This window comes from Cyclopterus lumpus, chromosome 7 (assembly GCF_009769545.1).
Source record: "Cyclopterus lumpus isolate fCycLum1 chromosome 7, fCycLum1.pri, whole genome shotgun sequence".
Taxonomy (NCBI): Eukaryota; Metazoa; Chordata; class Actinopteri; order Perciformes; family Cyclopteridae; genus Cyclopterus; species Cyclopterus lumpus.
Window position 1 is genome coordinate 4,554,147 of NC_046972.1, and position 26,989 is coordinate 4,581,135.

At 42.3% G+C, this 26,989-nt stretch overlaps 1 protein-coding gene across 1 annotated transcript in view; it reads right to left on the minus strand.

Moving 5' to 3' along the window:
- Positions 1-551: 551 nt before the first annotated feature.
- ntsr1 (neurotensin receptor 1 (high affinity)) overlaps positions 552-26,989 on the minus strand; it is a 29,397-nt gene continuing 2,959 nt past the window's right edge. Inside the window, exons 2-4 of the mRNA XM_034537717.1 lie at positions 12,350-12,551; positions 4,822-4,906; positions 552-807 (exon numbers count right to left, since the gene is read on the minus strand). Of these exons, the coding sequence (XP_034393608.1) occupies positions 552-807; positions 4,822-4,906; positions 12,350-12,551 (543 nt within the window). The remainder of the gene's footprint in view (positions 808-4,821; positions 4,907-12,349; positions 12,552-26,989) is intronic.

Genomic DNA, 26,989 nt, shown 5'->3' on the forward strand with positions numbered 1-26,989 from the left:
CACACAATGAATCACAAAGGAGGGTTGCATCAGCACTTTAGTAGTGGTGAAAGTATTACCAGAGGCCATTGTTAGAGAAAGTACTTGTAAGTGTTTTTTAAGTTGATTCTTGAAAACAATGAGTCAAGTGCACTGTACAGCAACAAGCCAGTGTGAATCATTGGTACCATTAAAAACATGTATATACTGTATAACACATTTACATATCAGTATCCATTTCAAAGATGCTCTTTCGCCCGTTTATGTCCAAACTTCCTTCCCCTTTTCATCCTTCCATTGTCATATGTATTTTTTTGGTGTTCATTTCACAAACTCAAACTGAATGAACAACAAACGACAACAAACGATCACGCATAATAATACATGTGCATCTGAAATGAAATCTCACAGCGAGCACGTGTCAAACCGATGGCGACGTCCGCACCGGATCAGCCTGTACCAACAGACTCCAAACCAGTTCCACAGTGGCCTTGATGAAGGCGGAGCGGTATTTACAATGTGGCACAGACGGGCTCGTAGCATGAGAGCGCACGTATTCCATTGCAGCCCAATCAGTACGCAGTCTCTTTGATGATGTTGGTGGACAGGGTGTGGTTGCTGGATATGCTGATGGACTGGCGGGTAAAGGGGTGGGGGTGCCTCCTGGGTGCACGGCGGCAGGGCAAGCAGAAGTAGCGCAGCGTGCAGAAGAAGATCTGTCGGTAGGTGGCCGACACCAGGTTGTAGAGGATGGGGTTGATGGCGGAGCTGACGTAGAACAGGACGTTGGTCAGCATGTAGAAATAGTGGTAGAAGTCGTACAAGTCACTGTGAGGAAACAGGAGACAGGGAGCCGTTGTTACGACATATTGATGAGTTAAATAGATGTATTAAAGATATCATCTATCACATATATTAGACATATCTTTCAGCTTTCTACTCGTGGGAAAAACTGCCAATATATCCATTATTAAAGCTTATATGCAGCCTAAATAACGGATGTATATAGGGATGTCATGGTGGACCTGTCCCAATAAGCCTCTCAGGAGCAGGACTTTCGGGCTCAGCTTGGAACGTGAACTAAAAAGATCGACGTCAATGGCTGCCTTAGACCCATTATTACGGCAGTAATTCATCACTTGTTCTGTGGATTCAGGGGCGGAGCCAGACAATGTAAACATTCAGGGCTCAGCTCCAAACCTAGGGGGCTCCGGGAGGTGGCTATATTAACTATTTTTCCAAGACATTTAAGATAATATAATGCCTAAAGATCTGTACATTAATTGGCAGAAACATGACAGTTGCCAAGGAATAAAGTCCTTCGATAGATCCCATAACTTATGTTATGCTGTTTCATTTTGAAACCATAATACAACAAATCTTGAAAATAACCAATTCTCCCTCCTGCCGCCTAAACGAAGCAAACATTGTCTGATGTTATTATTTATTTTAATTACATACAAACATGGGGTAGGATTTTGGCATCAACAGCATTACTAATCTTAAATCCTATTTTTGTTACACTATGCTGGATAGTCATGGTTTTAAGGCGTAATGTAATTATATATAGATATATAGACATATATATTTATTTAAGTAGCTTAAATACAGTTGTAAATACATTTATAGTTGTAAATACAAAGTTCAATTGAATAATATCTTAACATTATTTGTTTAATTAAACTGGATAATACATAATCTAATACTCAATACATGTTCTTCTCTCCTTTCAAATAAAGTAAGGACTGGATTAAAACACATGCTCTTGAAAAGCTCAGCTTCAAGCCTCAGTGTGCGTTTCTCCACTGGCAACGGTCGTCATGCTGTCCACCTCCGCGCCTGCTACCTGGAGCTCGTCATATTCGGTGGTAGTTTCCGCTGCAGAAGGTGTATCCAGGACCACAAGTTGTCACAATGACAGAAACAGGCCGGGCCGAGCTCACAGCCAACGCAAAGCAGCGCAGTGCAACTCTCATTGCTCGTTTCAAAGCAACACAATTGTCCAAGTGGTAAACGCGCTCGGGCCCGTCTGCGTGCCCAAAGGCTCATTGATCTTAAAATGGTCAAGAGCATTGCTGGAACATTGCCGTCTTCGGCAGCAGGCAGCCATTGCACCATTGACCATTAAAAACCTGGTCTACAGTCAATGGTGGAGTTTTTTTCGGGTATTTAAAGGGCAGATTATTCAGACAGGATGCACCTACATAATCTTGTTACACACACACACACACACACGTACACACACACACAGGCAAGGACCGCATGCCTGTCCCTTCCCTTCCCAATATGTCACGGCAACATGAATTCAACACCTCCCTAGTGCTTTGAAACTTCATTCATAATTCTAAATTTAAGTTTTGAATGCTGAGCAGCGTCTGCTTTTTAAATTCTGTTTAAACAATCACATGTCTGCACAGTTGCTGATAAAGACAGGACTACACTACTATTATTAACATAATAATTAGATTCCAGTGGTGACTGTGGAGGACTGTTTCTGTCCAAACACTTCCTATACCTCCAGTGTGGTGAAGTCCAAAAGTCAAATTGTATTGAAAAAAGGGTGAATTGATACTGTGGCTCCTTGAAAGGTTATGAGTCACAAACTGGAATCTGGTGTATCGATCTGCTGTGCTATGCAGTGGCCAAAGGTCTCTGAGGTGTGTGGAAAGTCAAGGATGTGCGTGTCTGTCTGCATATAGGGACACCATTAAAGATGAGGGGTAGCATTGAAAGGTAGTTGACCTTTTCATCACATGCAGTGAGGTAATGCTGTGGGCTCCGCTCATGGTGGATGAATGACTAGTACAATTTCTATTTTGATAGGAAATCCTGCATTTGTCATTACAATGCGTGGGACAAGGGCCGCATTTTTACATAATAATTTTGTGCTTCCTGCACACAAGTTAATTTCCTCTTGTGGCAGCTCCACTAAGGACCGATTTATCAAAGAGCACTGCGATTACCAGGAAGGAAAATACCAATATGTTCACTGGTCGTTGACTACTTCCAGGAGCTTCCAGTGGCTTCAAGGCTTACTGATGCCTCCGATACTCCCAATCCACATTCATGTGTTGACATTGAAGGACTTTTTAATCGTTAATGTCAATGTCTAGTCCTTCGCCGTCTCTGCCTGTCTTCAGTCTCCAAGAGTGTCGAACTGATTTCAGAACTAAAGACTTTTCATACAGGCGAGCACAATAATCTGGCTTTTTCCTGCTGCTTCTCCCCAGGCAGATGTTTTCTTCTTCTTCTAAAACTAGCGACCCTCTTCCGATGGGTTCACTCCAGCCGACATGCTCGCATCACGCCCATCTTCAAACTCGCCCTCAATTTTGATCCCAATTTACGTTTTGTGATGGACACACAGAGTCAGACATATACACACCTGGCAAAGTACTTCAAACCGCTACGGTCGGCGTCTCCAGGACCACATTATGAGAACAATAGCAGCGTTGCAGTCGTGGCTGGTAATAACACCCAATGACTGAAGTCTTTTTATACAGCTGCAGAGTTGACTCATGCCATTTTAAAGAGGGCTGATGTTGTCCACTGTGTTTTATTGGGTCCCTAAATAAAAACATTGCTTGCCTCTAAATATTGCCTCCACTGCAGGCATAATGCATAAAACACACCCAACACATTATTACCATAATCTGCTCTTACTTGAGACAAACGGTTGCTCATGTTTGACTACCAGTGGATGGCAACTTGCTTAATGAGGGGAAACAGCAATTATACCATTTCCTTATTAATAAGTCATTAATTTGAATTATATTACAGTTTGGTTGCCTCACAGGTAAATCAGAATATTATTATGTTTATTATGTCTATTATTATTATTATTGTTATTATTATGCATGACACAATGCTTGTGAGGCTTTCGAGACATAATTGAAAAATGTTCGACGACAAACAAACAATGCCTTATTTCCACATCTAAAGGGTCTTTCACGTCGGGGGCGTTTTGTTTTAATTTTCCAGAATTTAATTTGCACATCAATGCCTTTTTAAAAAAAAAAAACTGTTGTGAATATTACTCAGCGATAAAGCAAAGAACAATTTTAGTAAACCGTTAGTGTTTAATGACGTCATGTTGACTATATCAACATGTAATATTGTTGATGCAAAAGAACAAGACCAGAATGTAGTTTAAACCAATAAAATACTTTTCTTGTTTGGATAGAGAAGCTCAGTTTCCTGTGCTGCAACACGCCTAGTCAGCACAATCAGACTAAGAGAAACTTACGATGACAAAGAATGGCCTGTGAGAAAGAAGGCAGGTGACACAATGTTTTAAACACTCTGAAGAAACAACTAAAATGACCAAACTTTTAATAAAGCTCGACTTAGGAGAGGAAGAGGTAGACTTTACGTAAAATGTTTCTGCCCAGAAACGACAGAAATACGAGGCTTTGCCAGCACTAACGTTCATTTACTGAAACAGTGTGTTGGATTTAATTATGGACAACAATATGTGGTTTGGAAGGACTAAGCGTTTCAGGAAAAACAGAAAAGAGAGAGAGAGAGAGAGAGAGAGAGAGAGACAGAGAGAGACATCTAATGAAGGCAATCTAATCAGGAAGACGTATCTGTCCTGCTCCTCTTTGTCAGATGCTCTTGACGGATGACCTTCTAAACGGCGGCTATAGCCACCATTAGCGCGTGCATAGGGTCTCTGCATATGTGAAAGAAATGTGCGCGCACGTGAAGGTTCTATGTGTGGCTCTACGTGCACTGTGTGCACAGCTTCGGTATGTTTTCTGCACAGAGCAACTCCCCACAAAAAAACACCCCACCGGGGGTCCCCTTAGTGTCAGAGGCGGAGCAGGACTCGTTACTCACTCGGACCAGTCGGAGACGTAGCAGAACATGAGGCGGCGAGCGTGATAGGGCAGCCAGCAGACCACGAAGGCTATGACCACCGCTCCTGAACACACAAGGGAGAGAGAGAGACAGGATGTAGATCTGATACGGAGCAGGGAGAAAAACACACACGGAAACATACAGAAAGTCAACATTTGCTAAATTGTACAACAATGTACCACAATGTACAACAATGTACCAGAATGCACAACAATGTACCACAATATACAACAATGTACCACACTGTACAACAATGTACCACAATGTACCACAATGTACCACACTGTACCACAATGTACAACAATGTACCAGAATGCACAACAATGTACCACAATATACAACAATGTACCACAATGGACAACAATGTACCACAATGTACAACAATGTACCAGAATGCACAACAATGTACAACAATGTACAACAATGTACCACAATGGACAACAATGTACCACAATATACAACAATGTACCACAATGTACCACACTGTACCACACTGTACCACAATATACAACAATGTACCACACTGTACACCAATGTACCACAATGCACAACAATGTACCACACTGTACCACAATGTACCACAATGTACTACAATGTACCACAATGTACCACACTGTACCACAATATACAACAATGTACCAAACTGTACAACAATGTACCACAATGCACAACAATGTACCACACTGTACCACAATGTACCACAATATACAACAATGTACCACAATGTACCACAATGTACCACACTGTACCACAATGTACCACCATGCACAACAATGTACCACAATGTACCACAATGTACCACACTGTACCACAATGTACCACAATATACCACAATATACAACAATGTACCACACTGTACCACAATGTACCACCATGCACAACAATGTACCACAATGTACCACAATGTACCACACTGTACCACACTGTACCACAATGTACCACAATGTACCACAATATACAACAACGTACCACACTGTACCACAATGTACCACCATGCACAACAATATACCACAATGTACCACAATGTACCACACTGTACCACAATGTACCACAATATACCACAATATACAACAATGTACCACACTGTACCACAATGTACCACCATGCACAACAATGTACCACAATGTACCACAATGTACCACACTGTACCACACTGTACCACAATGTACCACAATGTACCACAATATACCACAATGTACCACAATATACCACAATATACAACAATGTACCACACTGTACCACAATGTACCACAATGTACCACAATATACAACAACGTACCACACTGTACCACAATGTACCACCATGCACAACAATATACCACAATGTACCACAATGTACCACACTGTACCACAATGTACCACAATATACCACAATATACAACAATGTACCACACTGTACCACAATGTACCACCATGCACAACAATGTACCACAATGTACCACAATGTACCACACTGTACCACACTGTACCACAATGTACCACAATGTACCACAATATACAACAATGTACCACACTGTACCACACTGTACCACAATGTACCACAATGTACTACAATGTACCATACTGTACCACACTGTACCACAATGTACCACAATATACAACAATGTACCACACTGTACCACAATGTACCACAATGTACCACACTGTACCACACTGTACCACAATGTACCACAATGTACCACCATGCACAACAATGTACCACAATGTACCACACTGTACCACACTGTACCACAATGTACTACAATGTACCACACTGTACCACACTGTACCACACTGTACCACACTGTACAACAATGTACCACACTGTACCACACTGTACCACAATGTACCACAATGTACTACAATGTACCACACTGTACCACACTGTACCACAATGTACCACAATATACAACAATGTACCACACTGTACAACAATGTACCACAATGTACCACAATGTACCACACTGTACCACAATGTACCACAATGTACCACACTGTACCACACTGTACCACAATGTACAACAATGTAAAACAATGTACCACAATGTACAACAATGTACAACAATGTACCACAACGCTCTGCATACAGTCTGTGAGACAGTCAATGCTGCGGCGTGTGGTGTTCAATGTAGGCTCCAGAAGGTCTGTAATAAATGATTCCTTGAGGGCAGAATGGATAGCGCTCGTATAGGAAGTCATCATCACGTCATAAGAACTCTCTCCCTATAAAACGTTAATCTAACTAATATCGCTCCTTCATCAATGAGGAAGGGAGCTGCCACTTTCTTCAGGGGGCGTGGCCAGATTATCCAGCTAGACTAAATGAGCCTGGCTGGAGCAGGTTCAAACTTTTGGATGTGTTGCTATGGTGGTTTCTACTTCTAAACCGTCTACCTGTCTCTTAGACCCCATCCCAACGATGCTGCTTAAAGACGTGTTGCCTTTAATTGGCACCTCTCTGCTGGATATTGTTAATGTGTCTTTGCTAACAGGCCATGTAACACATTCCTTCAAAGTAGCTGTAATTAAACCTCTCCTGAAAAAGCCCACTCTTAATCCAGAGGTGTTGGCTAACTACAGACCAATCTCTAACCTTCCCTTCCTCTCTAAGATCCTTGAGAAAGTAGTCGCAAATCAGTTGTGCGACTTCCTACATCAGAATAGTTTATTTGAGGAGTTTCAGTCAGGATTTAGAAAACACCACAGCACAGAGACAGCACTGGTGAAAATTACAAATGACCTCCTAATTGCATCAGATAAAGGACTCATCTCCGTACTGGTATTATTAGACCGTAGTGCTGTGTTCGACACCATTGATCATGACATCCTATTACAGAGACTGCATCAGTCGATTGGCATTTCAGGTACCGCACTAAGTTGGTTTAAATCCTATTTATCAGATCGATCTCAATTTGTATTTGTAAACGATGAAGCCTCAATGACCACCAACGTTAATCACGGAGTTCCACAAGGTTCTGTGCTTGGACCAATTTTATTTACCTTATATATGCTTCCTTTGGGCAATATTATCAGGAAACACTGCATAAACTTTCATTGCTATGCAGACGATACTCAATTATATCTATCGATCAAACCAGAGGAGACCAACCAGCTTGCTAAAATTCAAGAATGTCTTAAAGACATAAAAACATGGATGACCTGCAACTTCCTGATGTTAAACTCAGACAAAACTGAAGTTATTTTACTGGGCCCTGAACACCTCAGAGATCAATTATCTGGTGATGTGGTTTCTGTAGATGGCATTTCCCTCGCATCCAACACCACTGTAAAGAATCTAGGCGTTATCTTTGACCGAGACTTGTCCTTTAACTCCCACGTTAAGCAAATCTCAAGGATTGCATTTTTTCATCTACGTAACATTTCAAAAATCAGGCACATCTTGTCTCAAAAAGATGCAGAAAAGCTGGTTCACGCGTTTGTTACTTCCAGACTAGATTACTGCAACTCCTTATTATCAGGCTGCCCTAATAAGTCTCTTAAATCCCTCCAGTTGATCCAGAATGCTGCAGCTCGTGTACTTACAAAAACTAAGAAAAGAGATCACATTACTCCTGTATTAGCTGCGCTGCACTGGCTCCCTGTAAAATCAAGAATCACATTTAAAATTCTTCTCCTCACCTACAAAGCCTTGATTGGTGATGCACCATCATATCTTAAGGAGCTTGTAGTACCATATTGCCCCACTAGAGAGCTGCGCTCACTAAATGCGGGGCTACTTGTGGTTCCTAGAGTCCTAAAAAGTAGGATGGGAGCAAGAGCCTTCAGTTATCAAGCTCCTCTTTTATGGAACCAGCTTCCACTTTCAGTCCGGGAGGCAGACACAGTCACCTCATTCAAGAATAGACTTAAGACTTTCCTGTTTGATTGTGCTTATAGTTAGGGCTGAATCAGGTTTGCCCTGGTCGAGCCCCTTGATATGCTGCTATAGGCTTATAGGCTGCTGGGGGATGTTTTAGGATACACTGAGCACCTCTCTCCTCTTCTATCTCTCCTTATGGATACATTTACATCTCTCCATTGCACCTTATTAACTCTGCTTCCTCCCCGGAGTCGTTGTGACTTCACGTCTCATAGGGTCCATTGGACCTGGAGGTGTCTGATGCCTGGTGAGCCGGCCTCCCGCGTTGGCCCTGCTGATGCCCCGCCCCCTCCTCTCTACCTCCTTCTGTTTCATGGATTGGAGTTCCATTCATACATTGTCATATTCATGTAATGTGTTTATGTAACTTTGTAAATGCTGTTCATTCTGTACACATGACATCTATTGCTTCTGTCCATCCGGGGAGAGGGATCCTCCTCTGTTGCTCTCCTGAAGGTTTCTTCCCTTTTTTCCCTGTGAAAGGTTATTTTTGGGGAGTTTTTCCTGATTCGATGTGAGGTCCTGGGACAGGGATGTCGTATGTGTACAGATTGTAAAGCCCTCTGAGGCTAATTTGTAATTTGTGATATTGGGCTATACAAAATAAACTGAATTGAATTGAATTGAATTGAATTGATTTTTCCAAACTTGCTTCGAGGAACCGAAAACCCTGACTTGTGTAATCTCATCCGCAAAATGATCCCGCTAACCATGTTAACTAACTTTAAGTGATTCCTTACATGTAAGACCAAGACAAAGAGAACACCTTAAATACTTAGGTGAACATCTTAAGGAAACCTTAAGTGTGTTCTGTGCATATGATTTTATTTTATTTAAGGAAACCGTAACTCAAACTTTAAGGTGGATCATAACTTAAAGTTGTTTTGTTGTTTTAATAAACACTAATGTTACTGTCTGAGCTCAACCCCCTGGTGTTATAAAATGACTCTCCAATGGGAGAGACTGTGCCTTTACATCCTTTTCTAAATAAAGCTGTTAAGACCAACTTCTCGACTCCGAGATTAACATCTGTATTGATTTATTCAGCAAACACACAAACTTGGACCAGTCAACTCCACTGCCGCAGGCCCAAGTTTAATGAAGACAGAGGCTCTAAATAAATAAACTGCTTCCTGGCCAGAGTTTAAAAACATGACCCAGGAAATATCCAAAGGCAATCTGCAATGTCGTTAAAACCCTGAGATATGTTTAATCTAGTTTGGATGGAACCAGCCCTTTACTTGTACAACATCATGATCAAATGGGATGTATGATGTTAATATTAATATAATAGTGTTATATTTATATTAACCATATAGCATATAGTATATTTATACAATTTGATATAACATGTTTATATACCACTAATACTATAACACTGACGTTTGTAATTTTTGCTCCTTCATGAAATCCTTGAGCATGAAAAAGACTCGCTGGAGCACCTCGACCTCTTTCCAATGTCCCGCCCCTCCAGGCTGGAAGTCGACTAGTTATGGTCCCGAATGGAACATTTTAAAACATAGTTACGTTTCGCCCGTGCCAGTCTGTACGGTTATTTATTTTAAAACTGGGGCGAGGCTTATTTAAAATGATGTACATTTTGTGTTGTGCACAGGTTCCATTCGTCGAGCTGCACACCCTTGTAGCGCAGCGCCTCGGTCACAGCGGCTTTGGATACACGTTGGACGTCCATGATGGAAAAGGCTGCTGCTGTAATTTCTCTTAATTGAACCGTGCTTGTCATCCCCAGAATACAAAGCAAACAAACTCCACGTTATAAGGGCCTTTTTCCTTTTGCACTGTAGAAAACCAACAAATAGGAAAATGTCATCTTACTTCACTTGGGTGTTACTATTTCGGGGGCCAGTGTCCAAAATCTTAAACATTGCGGGAAACTTATCCGTTACAACTTCGAAAGGGACACAAATATACACAAATATACACAAGTATACACAAATATACTCAAATATACTCTTCACTGTGCCTGTGAAGAAAGACTACATCTGATTCTGATGCACGCTTCTTCTTCTTGTCTCTCAAGGCTCCGTTAAGACATTATAGAGTCTTAAGTGGGGCGCAGCAAAGAGCGACTCTCGCGCACTGATTGTTTTTTTCATTTCAGTTACCTCTCAAGGTTTCCTTTTTAAGAACATGTACAGGTGCAGTAGAGGAACGCTTAAATATTCAGACACACTGCAGCTGTGAAAGCAGTGGGGGAGGTCGGAGCCAGCTCCATTAATGCATTACACACACACACACACACACACACACACACACACATTCTGAAACCCTGTCAATCAACCCTTTTAAAAAATATTCTTACATACGAGTCATGGAACCATGGACCGCTTTGTTTTGTTTTTCTGATTTTTATAATTATTGAAGTCCTGTGCTCGTGAAAATTGATTCAAGGACTTTTTTTGCATTAAGATTTTAAAAGGTGTAGTCTGATCCTTACTTGCATAGATTTGTAAATGTTCTACATTCTCATGTCTCTTCATTTAACTTCAATGTGAAGTTTAAACCTCTGAAGGACATTCATTAAAGTTCAGGCTTTACTACTTTATATTAAAATGTGGACCTCCAAATGTCTTCTGGTCTGATGGATAGGTGCACCAGTTCAGAGACACACACACACACACACACACACACTCTTAAAGAGCAGGCCTAACTCAGTTAGAGAAGGGCAGGGGAAGAGCGAGCCGGCCTGTCGGGACGTCAACGTCTCAGTCAGCTTTGGTAATTGATGAGTACGGAACGTGGAGCACATGCCAGTGAGGATCAGTCAGTCTCTACATTACATCTGTGTGACACAGTGAGAGTATGAGAAATCATTTCAAGAATCCTCTTCCCGTAATTGAAATGTCACGGCAATATCAATCTCATCCGATCGGCGCGAGTATCAGAGACGACTCTTTTGGCCCATTTGAGCTTTCAATTCAATCAATGTGATATGCTGGACAGGGTTCACGACAATGGACCATTATGGGAAGACGCGTTTCATTACGAGCCCCTAATGAAACGCCAGAGATGTCATCACTCTGATTATTAACCTAGAGCTGCAATACAGAGACTCAGTAGACGCTATTCACGTCATATACACACTAAAAATAGAGTTATTGTCCATAAGGTAGTGCACTGTCAAGCTGTTGGTTAACTTTAAACCGTTCATAAGGAAAACAGCCAATTAATACCAGCTGTGCAAGCTGATTACTCAGGTTAGCTGTCTCATAGCCGTACTACTTACTAATTCCATACATTATATGCAGTATATTGTTTTAGCAGTTAGTTAAAAAACAAAATCAACGTAACGCTAACACGGTGCAACGTTCTATCAAATTGAGATTTCTTTCTTCTTCTTCTTTCTGTTTATTTTTCATGTTTTTTGCAGAACTCGTCCGTGTCCTTGTGTTGTGGGAGATCCATCAACAGCGCAGAAAAGAAGAAGAATGAAATCAAGTGCGTCTTTTATGCATTCCGTTTGTCACCTTTTCAGTGTGAACACACAATTTGTGCTTCCAAAATATTACGTTGAAGAATATTTCCGGTTGTTGGTGCATTATGTTATATAGAGAAATATAAAGTAGCCATATCTCCTTCTGTATACGGAAGGATGGAGGTATATGTGTGTACAGTGGGAACACTTACGGAGAACAAGAACCCCGTGGCGGAGCGACTGCGCCCGGTTGGGCTCCACGGTGACATTCAGCGTGGTGGGATTTCCCCCGATGACACAGACGCGGTTCTCCTGCTCCGCCTCACGGTACATCCGCAGCAGCTGATTGGCTATGACCCCGTTCAGTGCAGATATGGCCACCATGGGCACCACAAAGGACAGAAACGCGTTTACCTTCAGGGAGGAAAGATAGAAGAAGGTCAAACGATATGTCCTAAGATTTGTTTATATTTTACAACATATAGATAGATAGATGGATAGATGGATAGATAGATAGATAGATGGATAGATGGATAGATGGATAGATTAGATTTATTAATCCCGCCAGGGGACATTGTTTTGTTACAGCAGTATTTATACATACAAGTAAAGTAATATTAAATATAAAAATGCACAATATATTAAAAAAAATAGAATCAAATTAAATTAAATTAACTAACAAAACAATGGTGCAAAGATGTATCCAAACAAACAACAGGGCAACAGTGTTATAGTTGAGTGATTGATTGAGGGGATTTATTATAAAGTGTTATAGCAGTTATAGCAAGTCATCCACTCTTGCCCGGTACTCCTCCTCCCCCATTACCTAAGAAAGAAAAAACAGAGGAGACTAGCACAGCGCCATCTTGCCATCTTGCCATATTGAGTATTGTCACTTAAAAAATAAAACATTTATTTTTAGGCAAATACTGCTGAATATTACTTGAAAGCGACTGATTTGTCCAATTATGAAAAATCTATTGGAAAATGTTCAAAGAGTGGTGGAGGACAACATTTGGGGTCGAAAGGGCACGAGAGGTGAAGGAACTTGGTGACAGTCGGGCGAATCACTTCAAAATTCTGAAATGCAAAAGATCAGAGGTGCAGCAAAAGCCAATTTAGTTGGCCACTTTCTGTGCTTCTCAAAACCTTTTTGCAGCCACTGTGGTCCTCCTTTGATCACAGCAATTCAGCAGACATATGAACACATCAATAGTGGCGTCGCTTTGTTTCCCCCGGCAAAGGAACGATGACAACAGTTTCACTTCCCACTCGTGTTTCAAGCAATTCAAGAGTTCCGTCGAGAAACAGAACAAACACTGGCGGAAAATCACATTTCACGAGCGCTGTCGTGAAATGCCGTAATGGAAACTTTTGCTCAAACAATTTCTGTCACACTCGGCTGCATCGCCGCTGGAACACAACAGAGGGAGGAGAGCGGCGGAGATTAATGAGAGAGAAGAATGGAGTCGAGAGCCGGGAGGGGGGGAAGAAAAGGAGGAGAGGAGAGGAGAGGAGAGGAGAGGAGAGGAGAGGAGAGGAGAGGAGAGGAGAGGAGAGGAGAGGAGAGGAGAGGAGAGGGGAGAGAGGAGAGGAGAGGAGAGGAGAGGAGAGGAGAGGAGAGGAGAGGAGAGGAGAGGTGAGGTGAGGAGAGGAGAAGAGAAGAGGAGAGGAGAGAAGGAGAGGAGAGGTGCTGCTACACATCCGTTATGACAGCCGACTCCTCAGCGGAGCTACCGTGTGAGAGGATGTGGTGGAGGTGCGGGCTGTTAAGTTGTGTAGATATTTGCTTAATCGATGTAACTAACAGCTCTTCCATCAGTTCTTCCCCGCAGCGTTCCCTCTCCTCACACACACACACACACACACACACACACACACACACACACACACACACACACAGACGTTTTTCCAAGGGATAATCACGGATGAGAAATGCTAATGGCTTTAACGAAGAGGCTAGCTGACTCCTGAGGACCCCCCCGCCCCCCCACCCTCCCCTCTCGACATTGTTGACTCAATAAAGCTGAAAAGGAGAAAGCAGAGGAGACGCAGCAAGACAAACCCCCGGCTTTGGAGTGAGGAGAAACCTCTGCTTGGGTGGAAATAAAGAAATAAGAAACACGAGAACTGTCAGAGCTTTTGAGGATAATTGGGACTGAAGTGCAAGGAAATTGAGATATTATGATGTCAGAGGGGAAATTGTGTCGGTGTGTACATTTTGATGCATACAGAAGGAAAATGCAAAGGAGGTGGAATGATGGAGGGCCACCAAGACAGCAGGACCTTGACGTCCTCTTCGCTAACCGCTGCCAGAGCATCAACTGTGTGCAATATATAACTCTTATCGAGTCTTGAAGAACACATTTTTCTCATTCACCGGCCCGTCACCAGAGATTTACGACGAGCGGTTGCTGCACTTGTCGTTCCTCTGGGATGTGACTGAGATAAGCCGGCAGGCTCCCCACCTTGATAACAACGAGCTGTTGTGCAGGTAAGCACCCGTTTCTATAGGGGTGTGTTTGTTTGTTGGCCATCTTTGTTTCATTTTCCCATCTGGATTGGTGGCGTTCAGGGAAGGAAATCATGAAAAGAAAAGATCTCTCTCTTAGATTGTTACAATATACCAGTGAAATTCCACAATTCTCAAATAATAACTCCCATGTACTTCAACATACATTCCTTTATTACTGTAAGCTAATTTATTTATGATCCCGGAAGATCAAAGTAGCTGGCCCAAAAAATTATTTGATCAATGTTGAACACATTGATCAATGTTATACGTTATATTTATTCATTTGTACCCAATAGAGCTGAATCAATACTAAACCAATGCAACCCGGATGTACAATAAGAACTGGATTCGGTGCCACTGCTTAGCATTGCTTGGAATTTGTATTCCAGAGACAACTCCCAGTATATCATTCATATTGTATTATCACCATAGGCTCCCATTGTTAAAAATAAATAAATAAATCAAGGTCCAGTTGTGGGGAGAGCCAAGGACTGTGTCTGTCATTTTAATTCTAGTTTTTTTTATAATGGGCATGTCTCTCAGCAATAATATTAGAAGATTGTGAGATGTTTTCCAGTGTTGGATTAGTAATAGAGGAAATATAATTCAATGCTGCGAAAAGACGACCACAACATGGATTGGGTGAAGCTGGTGATTGGACTGATGAGCAGCAGTGAAGAGAGAGAGGGTCTAAAGGAGCGCGATGGAGCGAGGAGCGGAAGATGGCAGATGTTGTATGTATTTAAAAAAATGTCAAACAAAATTGGATAAGCATATGTGGCTCTATATCAAACAAAATATGTCCTCAATGATAAAGGATGCTCACTAATTATGCTAGCCGTTAGAAAGCTCGCTCAATGCCGTTATAAAAGCCGATGCGACCCCAAAGAATGACGTGTATTATTCCGCGTTATCCTCACAGCAGGAGCTCATGTTTCTTCGCGTGGACGTAAACCCCGAGAGGCTGAAACGTGATTGGCCTGCGGAACAAGGGGAGCGAGTCGAACATCGTAACCAACAAGACGGCCCACATGTTGAGCAGCTTACATCGTCTACCTTCGGGGGGGAAGAAACCAACAAGGTCCACCTGGAAATCCACGAGCAGCAGGTACCTGGAACTCAAATCCGGCTCTCCGCTCGGTTACCCGTACAAAAAGCACCGTGTGACACAAATTGAAAGACGGGAATCAATAAAATGATCCTCGTGTCTCGGTTCTGTTTCCATCACCGCGACCTTCGCAACCCGGACGCAGACGGAGTTACTGGAGAGGGGGGGCAAAGCATTTGTCTCCTCAGCCTTCATGCATGGGAGACTTTTATTATTTATTTTTTTAATCGCTGTTAAACTTTCGCCGTTGGGAATCGTTCCAGTGTTGTTAGCTTGGAGGAGGAAGACAGACGAGCCCGTTTGCCTGTGTACGCCTTGCTTTTGTTGTTAAGTCTGGCTGACTCACTCAATTGTTATTGTATATATATATATATATATATATATGCCCCCGCACGGTGTGTTTTGATCACTGTGCTTCACACCTTTTGGGTTGTTTTTTTTCTGCCCGGCTCAGGTTTCCGTTTCTATCGCTTTGACACCCCTCATGAGAGGCGCGGGTGGATATTTATTCGGTGTTAACAGACTTGCGTCTGTGCCTGTGAGCTGTCCGTTTGGATACGGTAGTGTTATTATTTATGCTGTTACCCTGAAACTCAAACTCAAAGAGTTCAGACCAGCCCACACATATGGGTGATAGAGATCAGACTTAGAGCTTTGGTCTGTGAACCTGGCTTTGCCACACAATCTGTGTTTCCTCACCACTGTGGAGAGGCGGAGGGACACCTTAATGAAACCCGTTTTACTCTATTTATAATGAATACAAAGAAACATCTCATTTAACACAGATTATTTTTCAGAAATGCAGAGCCTTCCAGGAACAAGAGTGACGTCAATCAGCTGTTATGAACGTAATCAATTCAGAATTAATTCAACTTTTTTTAAGTAGCTTTTACATTTCCTATTGCTGTTATACTCGCAACATAAATTATATGAAGATTATTATGAAGGACAAGGCTGAAAGAGAAAGATAGTGTCCCCCAGCACTTGACGAGGTCCCGGTTACTTCTCCAAAAACCTGTGGCTCATATTCATCTCTTACTATTTCTATTTGTTCATATCTCGTTCATCTGTCTATTAAAAACTACTTCCCTCTTTGCCAGCCGTCTGCGCCTTCTTGGACCTCTCCGGACTTTTAATCTTTCTCATTTCCTTATTGCACAAAAATATCAATTCACAGAGTGATACATCAATAAGTTATCCTAGTCAACTTTTATACTCTTCCATGTCTTATTCTTAAAATTTGAATGTTCATATTTCCACAGCTTAATGCCATGGTTCCACATAAAGAGCATGGTAGGTGCAATTATAGAGGAAATGACAATGTAAAAGAAATAATAATAATTAGAAATGTATTTGTAGTGCTCACAATAATGCACATGTATAAAGAATATCCTACTGGAAGTACTCTGGATACTTGAGTAAGTCCATTCCTCACTGGGTTCCTGTTCTCAGTGGCAGCGTTGTTCATTATCTGGATGTACAAATGAGACTTTTTCTGACACACAAGCTCTGCCTGTAATTGCCGTAGTAAAATGTCACAGAAAAGTCAATCCAAAAGAATAATTCAGTTTCCTACCTCCCCTGTCATGTTCAATTAAAGTGTCTTGTAAACCCCTGATGTTTACCAGAACCTCAGACGGTGTCGTTACGTCTGTAACCACATATTTAGTCATTCTGTCACATGGGTTTTTGTACTTATTGCCATTGAACAATAATATCATTTCAGTGATGGCTGTCATTTTACTGGAAGAGCATGCCCGTACATTCTGCTAATGTCGTATTGCCTTGCTTACATCCTAGTGTGTGACCACTATTATACAATATCTCCTTGGTAACATAACATCTAGCATTTACTGTTTGTCTGCCATCCTTCTTTCTTCCTTGCACACATTCAATTGCTAGAATGGCCGTTTGCCACGCAATGAAACCGCTGCCCTCCTCACGACACAAACAGAAACAAAGGAAGGAGAACACAAAGCCAATTGACCCCCAAATGTCTGAGGAACAAAATTACAGTACAGCTGTCACGTTCACTAAAACCTTCCTCACACCGTCTTCCTCACAAAGTCCGCTGAGTTCACATCGTTTCTACACCAATTATAGGAAAAGTAATTATCATGACAATAGTTCATATCGGGAGCCTCAGTTTCTTGAGTCTGTTTCTCTACAGAATGTATAATCTTCCGAATTCAATATGTCAAAAAAAAAAAAAGCGCTGTTATTTACAAGTCATCAGATTGGATTTGCGTGTCCAGACGTCCCCAACCAGTCTACGTGGGCTGCTGTGGTAAAGACGTAGGCACGGTCTCCGGGAGAAGGGGGCTGGATCTCTGGGGCCACGCCTTCCTTTCCCGTGGCCTGCTCATTGCTTACAAGTAGACGGTATACAAGCTACATTTAAAAGAAATAAAACAAAAATCCTAATCTTCGTCAGATTATATCTGGTGGGTTCCAAGATTGCATATCGGCCAATGCCTCTCCAGCTCTCCACACGGAACCGTTTACCTGAATTCAAGCGGAGCCTGTTCAAACGTGATTGGCCAACACGACTCAACCCGACTTCAAATGAAACCAGAACGCTTTCAAAGCCACAATTTTGTCCCGCCGCCTCCATGTATTTACAGATATTAACGAATAAATTGCTGCGCTGATGACGCAGCGTTGTGACGACGAAGCATTAGCCCTTTTAAACCAGGGGTGTCCAACGTACGGCCCGCGGGCCGGATAAGGGCCGCGAACGGGTTTAATCCGGCCCGCGAGATGATTTTGCAAAGCACAAAAAAAGAATGAGCTGCAACTTTTCAATGAAAGAAACTGCTGTTCTAAATGTGTCCACTGGATGTCGCAATAGCAATTCTGTTAAGCGAGCAAACTGTTCATACCGGGGCCAAGCTAGTAGGCCACAGCTAGTCCGGAGCTAACTTGTCATTCTGCCTGCACGATGTGAACATTACGTGCTTTGGCACCCTCATTGCCCCAAAATGTCAAAGGTGGGCGCAGAGTGCAGACTGACCCTTGACAAATGGTCATCCTCCTATATATTCAAAGTGAATAGGAAAGCCGTGTGTTATGGTGTGCTCACAGCATGTTTCAGTGCTGAAAGAATATAACATTGGTCGCCACTATGAGACTCTTCATGCCGACAAATACAACAAGTTTCAAGTTTCAAGGACAACAGAGAAGAGAGAAGGTGAATGAATTGTTGGCGGGGCTTGCTAATGAAATAGCGGTGGCTTCAAAGTCATTTAGTGAGAGGGAATTTGTGAAACATTGCATGCTGAAGGCTGCGGAGATTGTTCGCCCTGAAAAGCGCCCGGCTTTTGCAAATATCAGCCTGACAGGATTTCTGATTTCTTGCGGCGGCGCAACTCGCAGGTGGTGATGCAGCTCACTTTCCTTGTCTGAAAGAGGTGTGCGCGCCCCAACAGGCCGCAGACAGGAAGCGGTTCAAAGATAAAATAACGGGACTATGGCGGCGGTTTGAGCAACGCGTTCAGATTTTTTGGTGAACTGGAGAAATACTTCAAAGTTGTTTGCTCGCCATTCACGGCGAATGCCTCTGATCTGCCCGTCAACATCCAACTTGAAATAATAGACTTGCGGTGTGACTCAGATTTGAAGGGCAAATTTGCCGCAGCTGGCTTGGACACATTTGATCAGGATCTCTTGCCACGTTACCCCAACTTGACAGTCCTTGCTGCAAAAGTGTTGTGCGTGTTTGGAACCACATGTCTTTGTGAGCAAGTTTTTCTCTGTAATGAGCATCAATAAAACAAAGCTGCGCTTGAATAACATCCTGACATTGGCTGCCACTCAGGATGTGACGCCTGTTATTGATGCACTTGTGAAAGCTAAACGATGCCAGGTTTCAGGAGTGAAATAAACAATGGTGCAGGAGACACTGCACCCTGATATAGTTCTGTGAAAATGATTGTCTTCTGTGGAAATTTAAAGAAAGTGAACAGTGTGTGATTTACTGTAATAATGTCAGTCACTTCAGTTCATAAGTTTGGTGTGTTGAAATTGTTCATGCATTGCACAGCTTTTATTTTTCTATCAATAAATAATGTAGCCTACAAGGCCCAACTCAACCCTCTTGAAGAGCTTCTACCTCAGTTTGTATATGGCTTGTTGAGTTAGCACAGGATTAATATGTGGAAATGACAAATGAGGTATTTGATAGCTTGAAGAGTTTTATTTATTATTTATTTTGTTCAAACCCAGATAGGCTGTGACTTAAAGTGTAATGGCTTTGTAGATACAATCAGACAAAGTCTAAGTTCCAATCACTGAGGCATTGTGTTCTTGAAATTGCACCAATTTCTTCCTCAGAAGTGTTTTGTCGAGAGGATTATTTGTGATGTGTACAATTTCAGAATGTGCAGGTACTATTTTGGACCAAAATAAAACAAAAAAAACAATCTGAATTTGTCGTTATTTTGAAGTGGTCATTTTAAGTGGTACATGATTTTTATTGAAAGCAGAGGGAAAGTGCCAGCACACGCTTTATTTCGCCGTCTGTCCACTGACTGTTCTTCTCCCTCGTCATGGATTCTGCTCAGCACGTCCACATTTTGAAATTAGATTTGATAAAGTGTAGTAGTCCGTTTGGAAACCCGCTGCAAAGCCTAACCTTTTTGGCTCTAATGTGCACATTTTACATTGTTTTCAAGTTGTTGTTGATGTTATTAAAAAAAATCCATCCGGATACAATCTGGTTTTGCCAAAACAAAAGTCTGAACCAGACGTTTGCGATGTTGCGGTCGTTCGGGCTGCTTTGACATGGCACCTCCACAATGCCAATGTTTAATACCACGACAAATACAACTCCAGTTTAATATTACGGCCTCTCTAAAAATGGTTCCACCTTTTTTCACATTTAATAAGTGTTCAAATGTTGTTGTTTTCATATTTGATATAATTACAAATTTACAAGTTTAATGAATATTTTTCAATGAATAGTTTTGCGGGTTTTAAAAACAGTGGTGTCCTGTTTATTCACTTATAAAGACCCCGGTAATATATCAATATAATATGAAACATGTATGTTTAATAGATTGCCTGTCCTTGTTTTTAAATCCCTTTCCATATGAAGTAGGAAGAAGTTCTACTGCTCTTTCAGAAAACATTTATTACCCTCAAATAACTGACTTCCGTTTCGTGAGTGTTTGCATAGACAGACTAATTATCTTTCCCTCCAGCACACTCCTAATTGCCATGCATGGCATGTTCATATCCTCATATCTAAATAAGCATCCATCCCACTTTCAGCGGGGTCTAATCCAAATATTTGCATCATGGGGACATTGTTTAGACTAAAAGTCTCTGCCTAGGATACATGCCACGTGCCTCGTGGGGTTTTATAATCACACGCAAAAAACGCTCACATCTGGCTCTACTCTGGTGTCATCTCCTGTGAAGATATTTCATCTGCGCTGACTAAACAAATGGCAGACTACGCATTCATGCTGTGGTATTAAAGTGATTTACTGTTTGAAGGTGGGGGTGGAGGCGAGTCCTTGGAACTGTTGCTTTAAATGTACTGTGGAGGCAGACAGGGATACCCAGCGCTACTGCTCACTATAGGGCATTCAGGACTGCTGCATGTTAGTCGTCTTTAACGACTCCCAAAAAAAGTAGTCAATCACGGGAGATATCATTTTTGTTCAATGATCAATTCTGGTCAAAAATGTCCCAAATACAACAAGTATATAGGGTTAATTAATGTAGGAAGGACCAGTCTGGGGGGAGGTGAAAGTCCTTGATTGGCTCAGAGGCAGTTTACGAATGAGCTGCAATCTGATTGGCTAATCCCCTTGAAGTCTGAGTTTGACTGTAGTAACAAGCCACAGACGTACACATGGTCTCCAATGCAAAGCTCAGTAGTATCCACGAGTGGGTTTGAAAGTCGACTATTCTGTGAAACCCCAACTGCTCATGAAGTGTCTGTAAACATCCTCACTGTAAGTCAGCACTTCATCAGCATCATCGACTTAAGTATTGATCGGGGCTCCCAGTCCGGCCCCATCTACCAATCACATGGAGCTGCCTTTGCGACACCATCAAACGAAGGGCCATCACAATCCCATTAACCAGGAATGAATTCCCTATTGAGTACTCAGAGCTTTGACTCTGATCATAGACTGTATATAAGAAGTTGGTTTGAGGAATACGGTTTTGAAGCCTGGAGTTCCGCATGTTGTCCGTCACCATCTTGGTTTGTTTTTCTTGCAACCAGAAGTGACACGGTACCAAAGGGTTTTCAATTAACTTTAATGAACTGAAAACACACTGTGTAAGGGTTAAAAAATGTTGAAATGTAAATACTGTTGTTCAAATATGTGAATATGATGGTAAGAAATGTAAATCATTTTGTTAGAAATGTGAATATCTTTATTTGAAAAGTGTTATAAATACAAATGTTGAGGCCGCGATGTTGGGGACGGAGCACAGATGGTAAGGAATCTGGATACCGTTATGATCATGTATAGAGATTTATTCCATGTAAACATATGCTGAATAACGTTAACAGCATACCAAAGGGCACATCATGTATTTGGTTTACATTTCAGTTATTATCTATTACCTCTTTGTCGATTACAGTCCGGTGTGAGGTCTTTTGGAACAGTTTTCATAACATGTCCTCGTATTTGGAGCAGCAGGAAATAAAGAGGCGTCACAAATCTAATATATGCAGACGTTGGAAGGCGGCACATTACTTGAGTGGATGCAGTGGGAGAGATTTGTTCTGCAAGGGCAAAGCTCCATTTGTCACTTTTGAGTTCAGTTAGTGCGGCTGAGAGGATGTATACATAACAGAAGCTCGGTTCTGCAACTGGTCCAACGAGATCTGGACAATTACTTTTGAAGAGGGGAAACAAACCCGGAAGGTTCCCCGATGTACCGTAGCCAAGAAGGAAGTTTACAAGAATGTCCCGTATCAGACTACGTTGTGTTTTAGTCCAAGGTTTACAGGCCGTCTACTCATGATAGACAGTTATCAGAGTCAAACCATCAACAGTCCGACGCGTTTCCTTCAGGTTCAGTTTAGTCCCCCGAAAGCAGATGGCGCAGGCAATATTTCATAAAACGTGTGCAATGACTCAAAACCGTGCTCATTTCATGGCCATCGTGGAGCTGTGTGATTAGTGTGAGCGGCGTGGGCCACCGGACTGAACGTCCTGGTGAAATGTGCTGCGTTTGAAAAGAAAAGAAGGTTTGGTTTTGGCACAAATCGAGACGGTTGTGCCGCTATTCCAGTTCAATTTGAAATGTTCCCAGAATTGCTGGTAATGGCAGGTAGGGAAATGAGTCACGGGTCGGTTATGCAGGGAAATCGCCTCCAACGTGTTCTCCAATGCATGAAAGGAGTGGTACTTTTTGTGGCATGCATGTTGAATTACTAAATAAGAGTTAGAATTACACTCAATCAATTCTGATTAACACTTCGGACTTTGTCCGAATAAAATGCAAATAGTTGAACCATGAGAATTATGGTAAAGAAGGATTATTTTGGGTCAACCATCCAGGAACTCATCACTGTCTCTGAATGTAAATCTAATAAACAGGAGAAATGAGGTGTGTGTGTGTGCCTTTCCAAATCATGTCCAATCCATTTAGATTTACCACAGGTGGACTCCAATCAAAGTGTAGCAACGTCTCAAGGAAGATCAAGAAGAATGTGTCACAGCAAAGGAGGTGAATACTTTCTCAGTCTTTTCTTTGAAATGATTGACATTGCTTTATTATTGTTGTAAGTATACAAATAGTCTTTCTTTAGCAGAAATACAGGGAATTCCCAAATCTTGAAAATACATTTGCAGTTCATTAACCTATTCCTATTATCAAACTCTGCATGGCAACGCTAACATTAGCTGCAGTGGACGCGGACAAACAGGCGAAAACTTCTGCAGATTTATGATCTGCTTCTTCGTCAAATGTTTTAATAAATTGTTGGTATTTTGAGCCGATTCTCGTTTTAGAACCGAGTTTCCATCCATATGAAGCATCTCGCAGGACCGCTTAACCATAAACAACGATGCCCCTCTATTTGCAGCGTAACATCCCAGTTACAACTCACAAAGACCAGAATGCCATACACATAACAACTTGTCTAAGTGACTAATGGGGACGAAACATTTCAACTGGTCCAGTATTGAGAGAGAATGCGGCTGGACCTGATTATTCGATTATTTGTCCATTCAGTTATTATATTTGTTTCCAAATATGCATCAAACACACTTAAGTGCCTTAACATGCATTCTCTCTGCTGACCAGCAGGGGGCGACTCCTGGTTGCACAAACAAGTCAAATCGTATGGAAGTCTGAGAAAATGACTACTTTTCTCTTGATTTATTCCCTGAGTAAACATGAGTTTATGGTCTCAATCTCAGTGTTCCTCAATGCAGTGTGATGTTCATTTAGTAAAGTATGGCCCATTTAGAGTCAAACAGACCATAAAGCAGGGTATGCTTTAGGGCGGAGATGCCTTGTGATTGACAGGTCGCTACCCTACCAGAGACGTATACTGTGCCTCTTCTTCACTCATCCGCAGTCCAAATATATCGACTTGCTTACCTCAAGGCCTCAAAACAGCATTCCACAAACCGATGGGTGACGTCACAGCGACGACATCTACTTCTTACACAGTCTCTGGTTCTCCCTCAATACTGGACAAGGACGTCATGCTTTTACAGAAAGCTCGGTCGATCCATGATAGTCATCACGCCATGTGTCAATTCAGTCCAATAAATGAACCCAATAAATGGACCTGTACTTGTGTAGCGCTTTTCTAGTCTTCCGACCACTCAAAGTGCTTCAACACTACATGACATCATTCACCCATTCACACCCATTCATACACTGATGGGAGGAGCTAAGGTTCCACCTGCCCATCAGGACTAACTAACATTCACACACATTCATACCCCGTAGGCACAGATACGGGAGATATTTTTGGGGTTAAGTTTCTTGCCCAAGGATACATCGACATGGACTAGCGGAGCCGGGGATCGAACCGCCGATCCTCTGATTGAAGGACGACCCTGCTCTCCACTGATTCACAGTCGCCCCAAAAATGGCTTCTAGCAGACAACAGTATAGAGGGACACTTCTATAAGTTCCTCTCTGATGAACCAGCGAGCTTTGCACTTCTAACTTATCCTGCTACACAAACAACATGACCTCGTACATCCACGGCACAGACTCCTGAACAGCAGGAGACCACTCAGCAGACAGGTCCACAGTCACACCGGCCCAGGTAAGTGCACACACCAGCACCAGGCTGAACGCACTGCATGTAAAGTATATGCGTGTACCGGAAATATCTGAGCTTACTGTCAAACTGCAGCCAGTTAACTTCATGACTTTTGTTTTCATCTGTGCTGGAAGAAGGGCAATAGATCAAGAGCTTTCCAGAAATACATTTTGAAAGAAGAGCTCAGTGCTCCAGCATTAAGAAAAATGACACAAAGATTCTTGAAACCCGTGAAATTATCTCCCTCTACCGGTGAATAAAACTGTCCATAACAAACAAACGCTTACATGGTTTTAGTACCATTTCCTCTTCATCAGTGTGTACACGTCTCTTCTAAAGTGACCACTCAATGCTCGATGTGGGCTACGATGTTGGTGAACCTGACTCGTGAGCTCGAATGCTAAACAATCATTTATGTAATTATGCTCTGAACCATTTTCATGCAGAATATGAAATGCTGTCGTATGAATCATTTTTGTAATAGTAGGCTATTACAAGAAATGTCAAACTGATGGACTTACACCCTCTTCAACATGACACAGTCAGCTTGCTTTGGAAAAATGTAACAACAATAAAACGCGGGTAGATTCGAAGCAGTGTCAAAACGTGGTTTAAATATGTGTTTTGTCAAATTATACATTTACCAATATTTGTTCCTGTGGTAATGACTTGAGTATGTTAATTTCCCTTCAAATTAGATAACTCATGTGAAGCTACAGCGCAAGTTCAGTCGGAAGACCCCTCGCAAGCCTGCCATTTATTCCTCAAACGTCTGCCAATCATTTCTCACACATGCTCGCTCATTGTTTACTCGGCGTCAATCATGACACGGTCCCCTCTATCCAATAAGCAGAAGGAGGCAATAACATTGTTATCATCTTGCTGCTGTCTCATTTAAATATGACTGTCTCTCTCCCTTCAGTTCATTCATGTTGCTGATACGCACCCCTCCTCCTCCTCATCTCCGCCCAGTCTTCATAAGATCCAACTCTTCATTCTATCAGCCTCATCTTCACCACCAGGTCTGGACTCCATGGGGGGGGGGGTCTATCTGGTTGCTGATCGGGGCAGTCGGCCCTCCATTACTAATCTCCCCGTAGAGTCCAAGCACCAAAGACTCTGAGACTTCATCATTTCATCTGTTAACAATAAACATGTATCCTTTCTTCATCTGACTGACACTGCTGCCAGTGCACTCATTGCTTGTGACCGGGGTCTTCCACAAGCTGCTAGCTTCACTGCTAAGAGTGCTAACAATAGCCATGTTTGTTGTTTACACTCGCAATGGTAAATTCGGGGAATTGGCTTTGGAGGAAGCCTAAAGGGACACGAGTCGCCAAGTCTTTTGGAGCTAGTGCTGCTCGCTACTTTCCTTGGAAAAGAGAACACTGGGCCGTGTTTTTATTGTACTCTTGCTGGTTTCACCAATGTCACCGACCCCCACCTCTAAGCGTTAGGACTTGAAAATGAAAGAACCCCGTAAAATGGTTTAGATTGGCAACATTTGTCGTTTTCAGAAGTTCTGCATTAACTATCTCTGCCACCCACAGTGCAGTCTCACTCCCAGCACCGCGGGGGAATTAGTCTGCAGGCTAACTGCCAGGGGGAAGTGAAATCCTAACCCCGGCTGTGCACGCTACTCCTCTTAATCTGCCCCACCCCCCCTTCTTGTCCCCACTGACCTCCTCATCTTTGCATTTCACGTCAGTTTTCTCTCACACACACACACACACACACCTTCTCTCCCTTCAGTGTCCCACACTGTTGTCAAAACAAGCGGAGTGTTTGGGGAACGTCCACAGCAGCAGGACGCCGACTGAACCATTTTGTGCTGCATCATCCATATACATATGCAATATGTTCACAGGCCAACACGCACATTTAAACAATGTTACACTGTGTCGGTGCACGTCACATGGGGTCCCCAGGCGTTCCATTACACAAAGTCACATGTGATTTCTAGGGTAAGATGT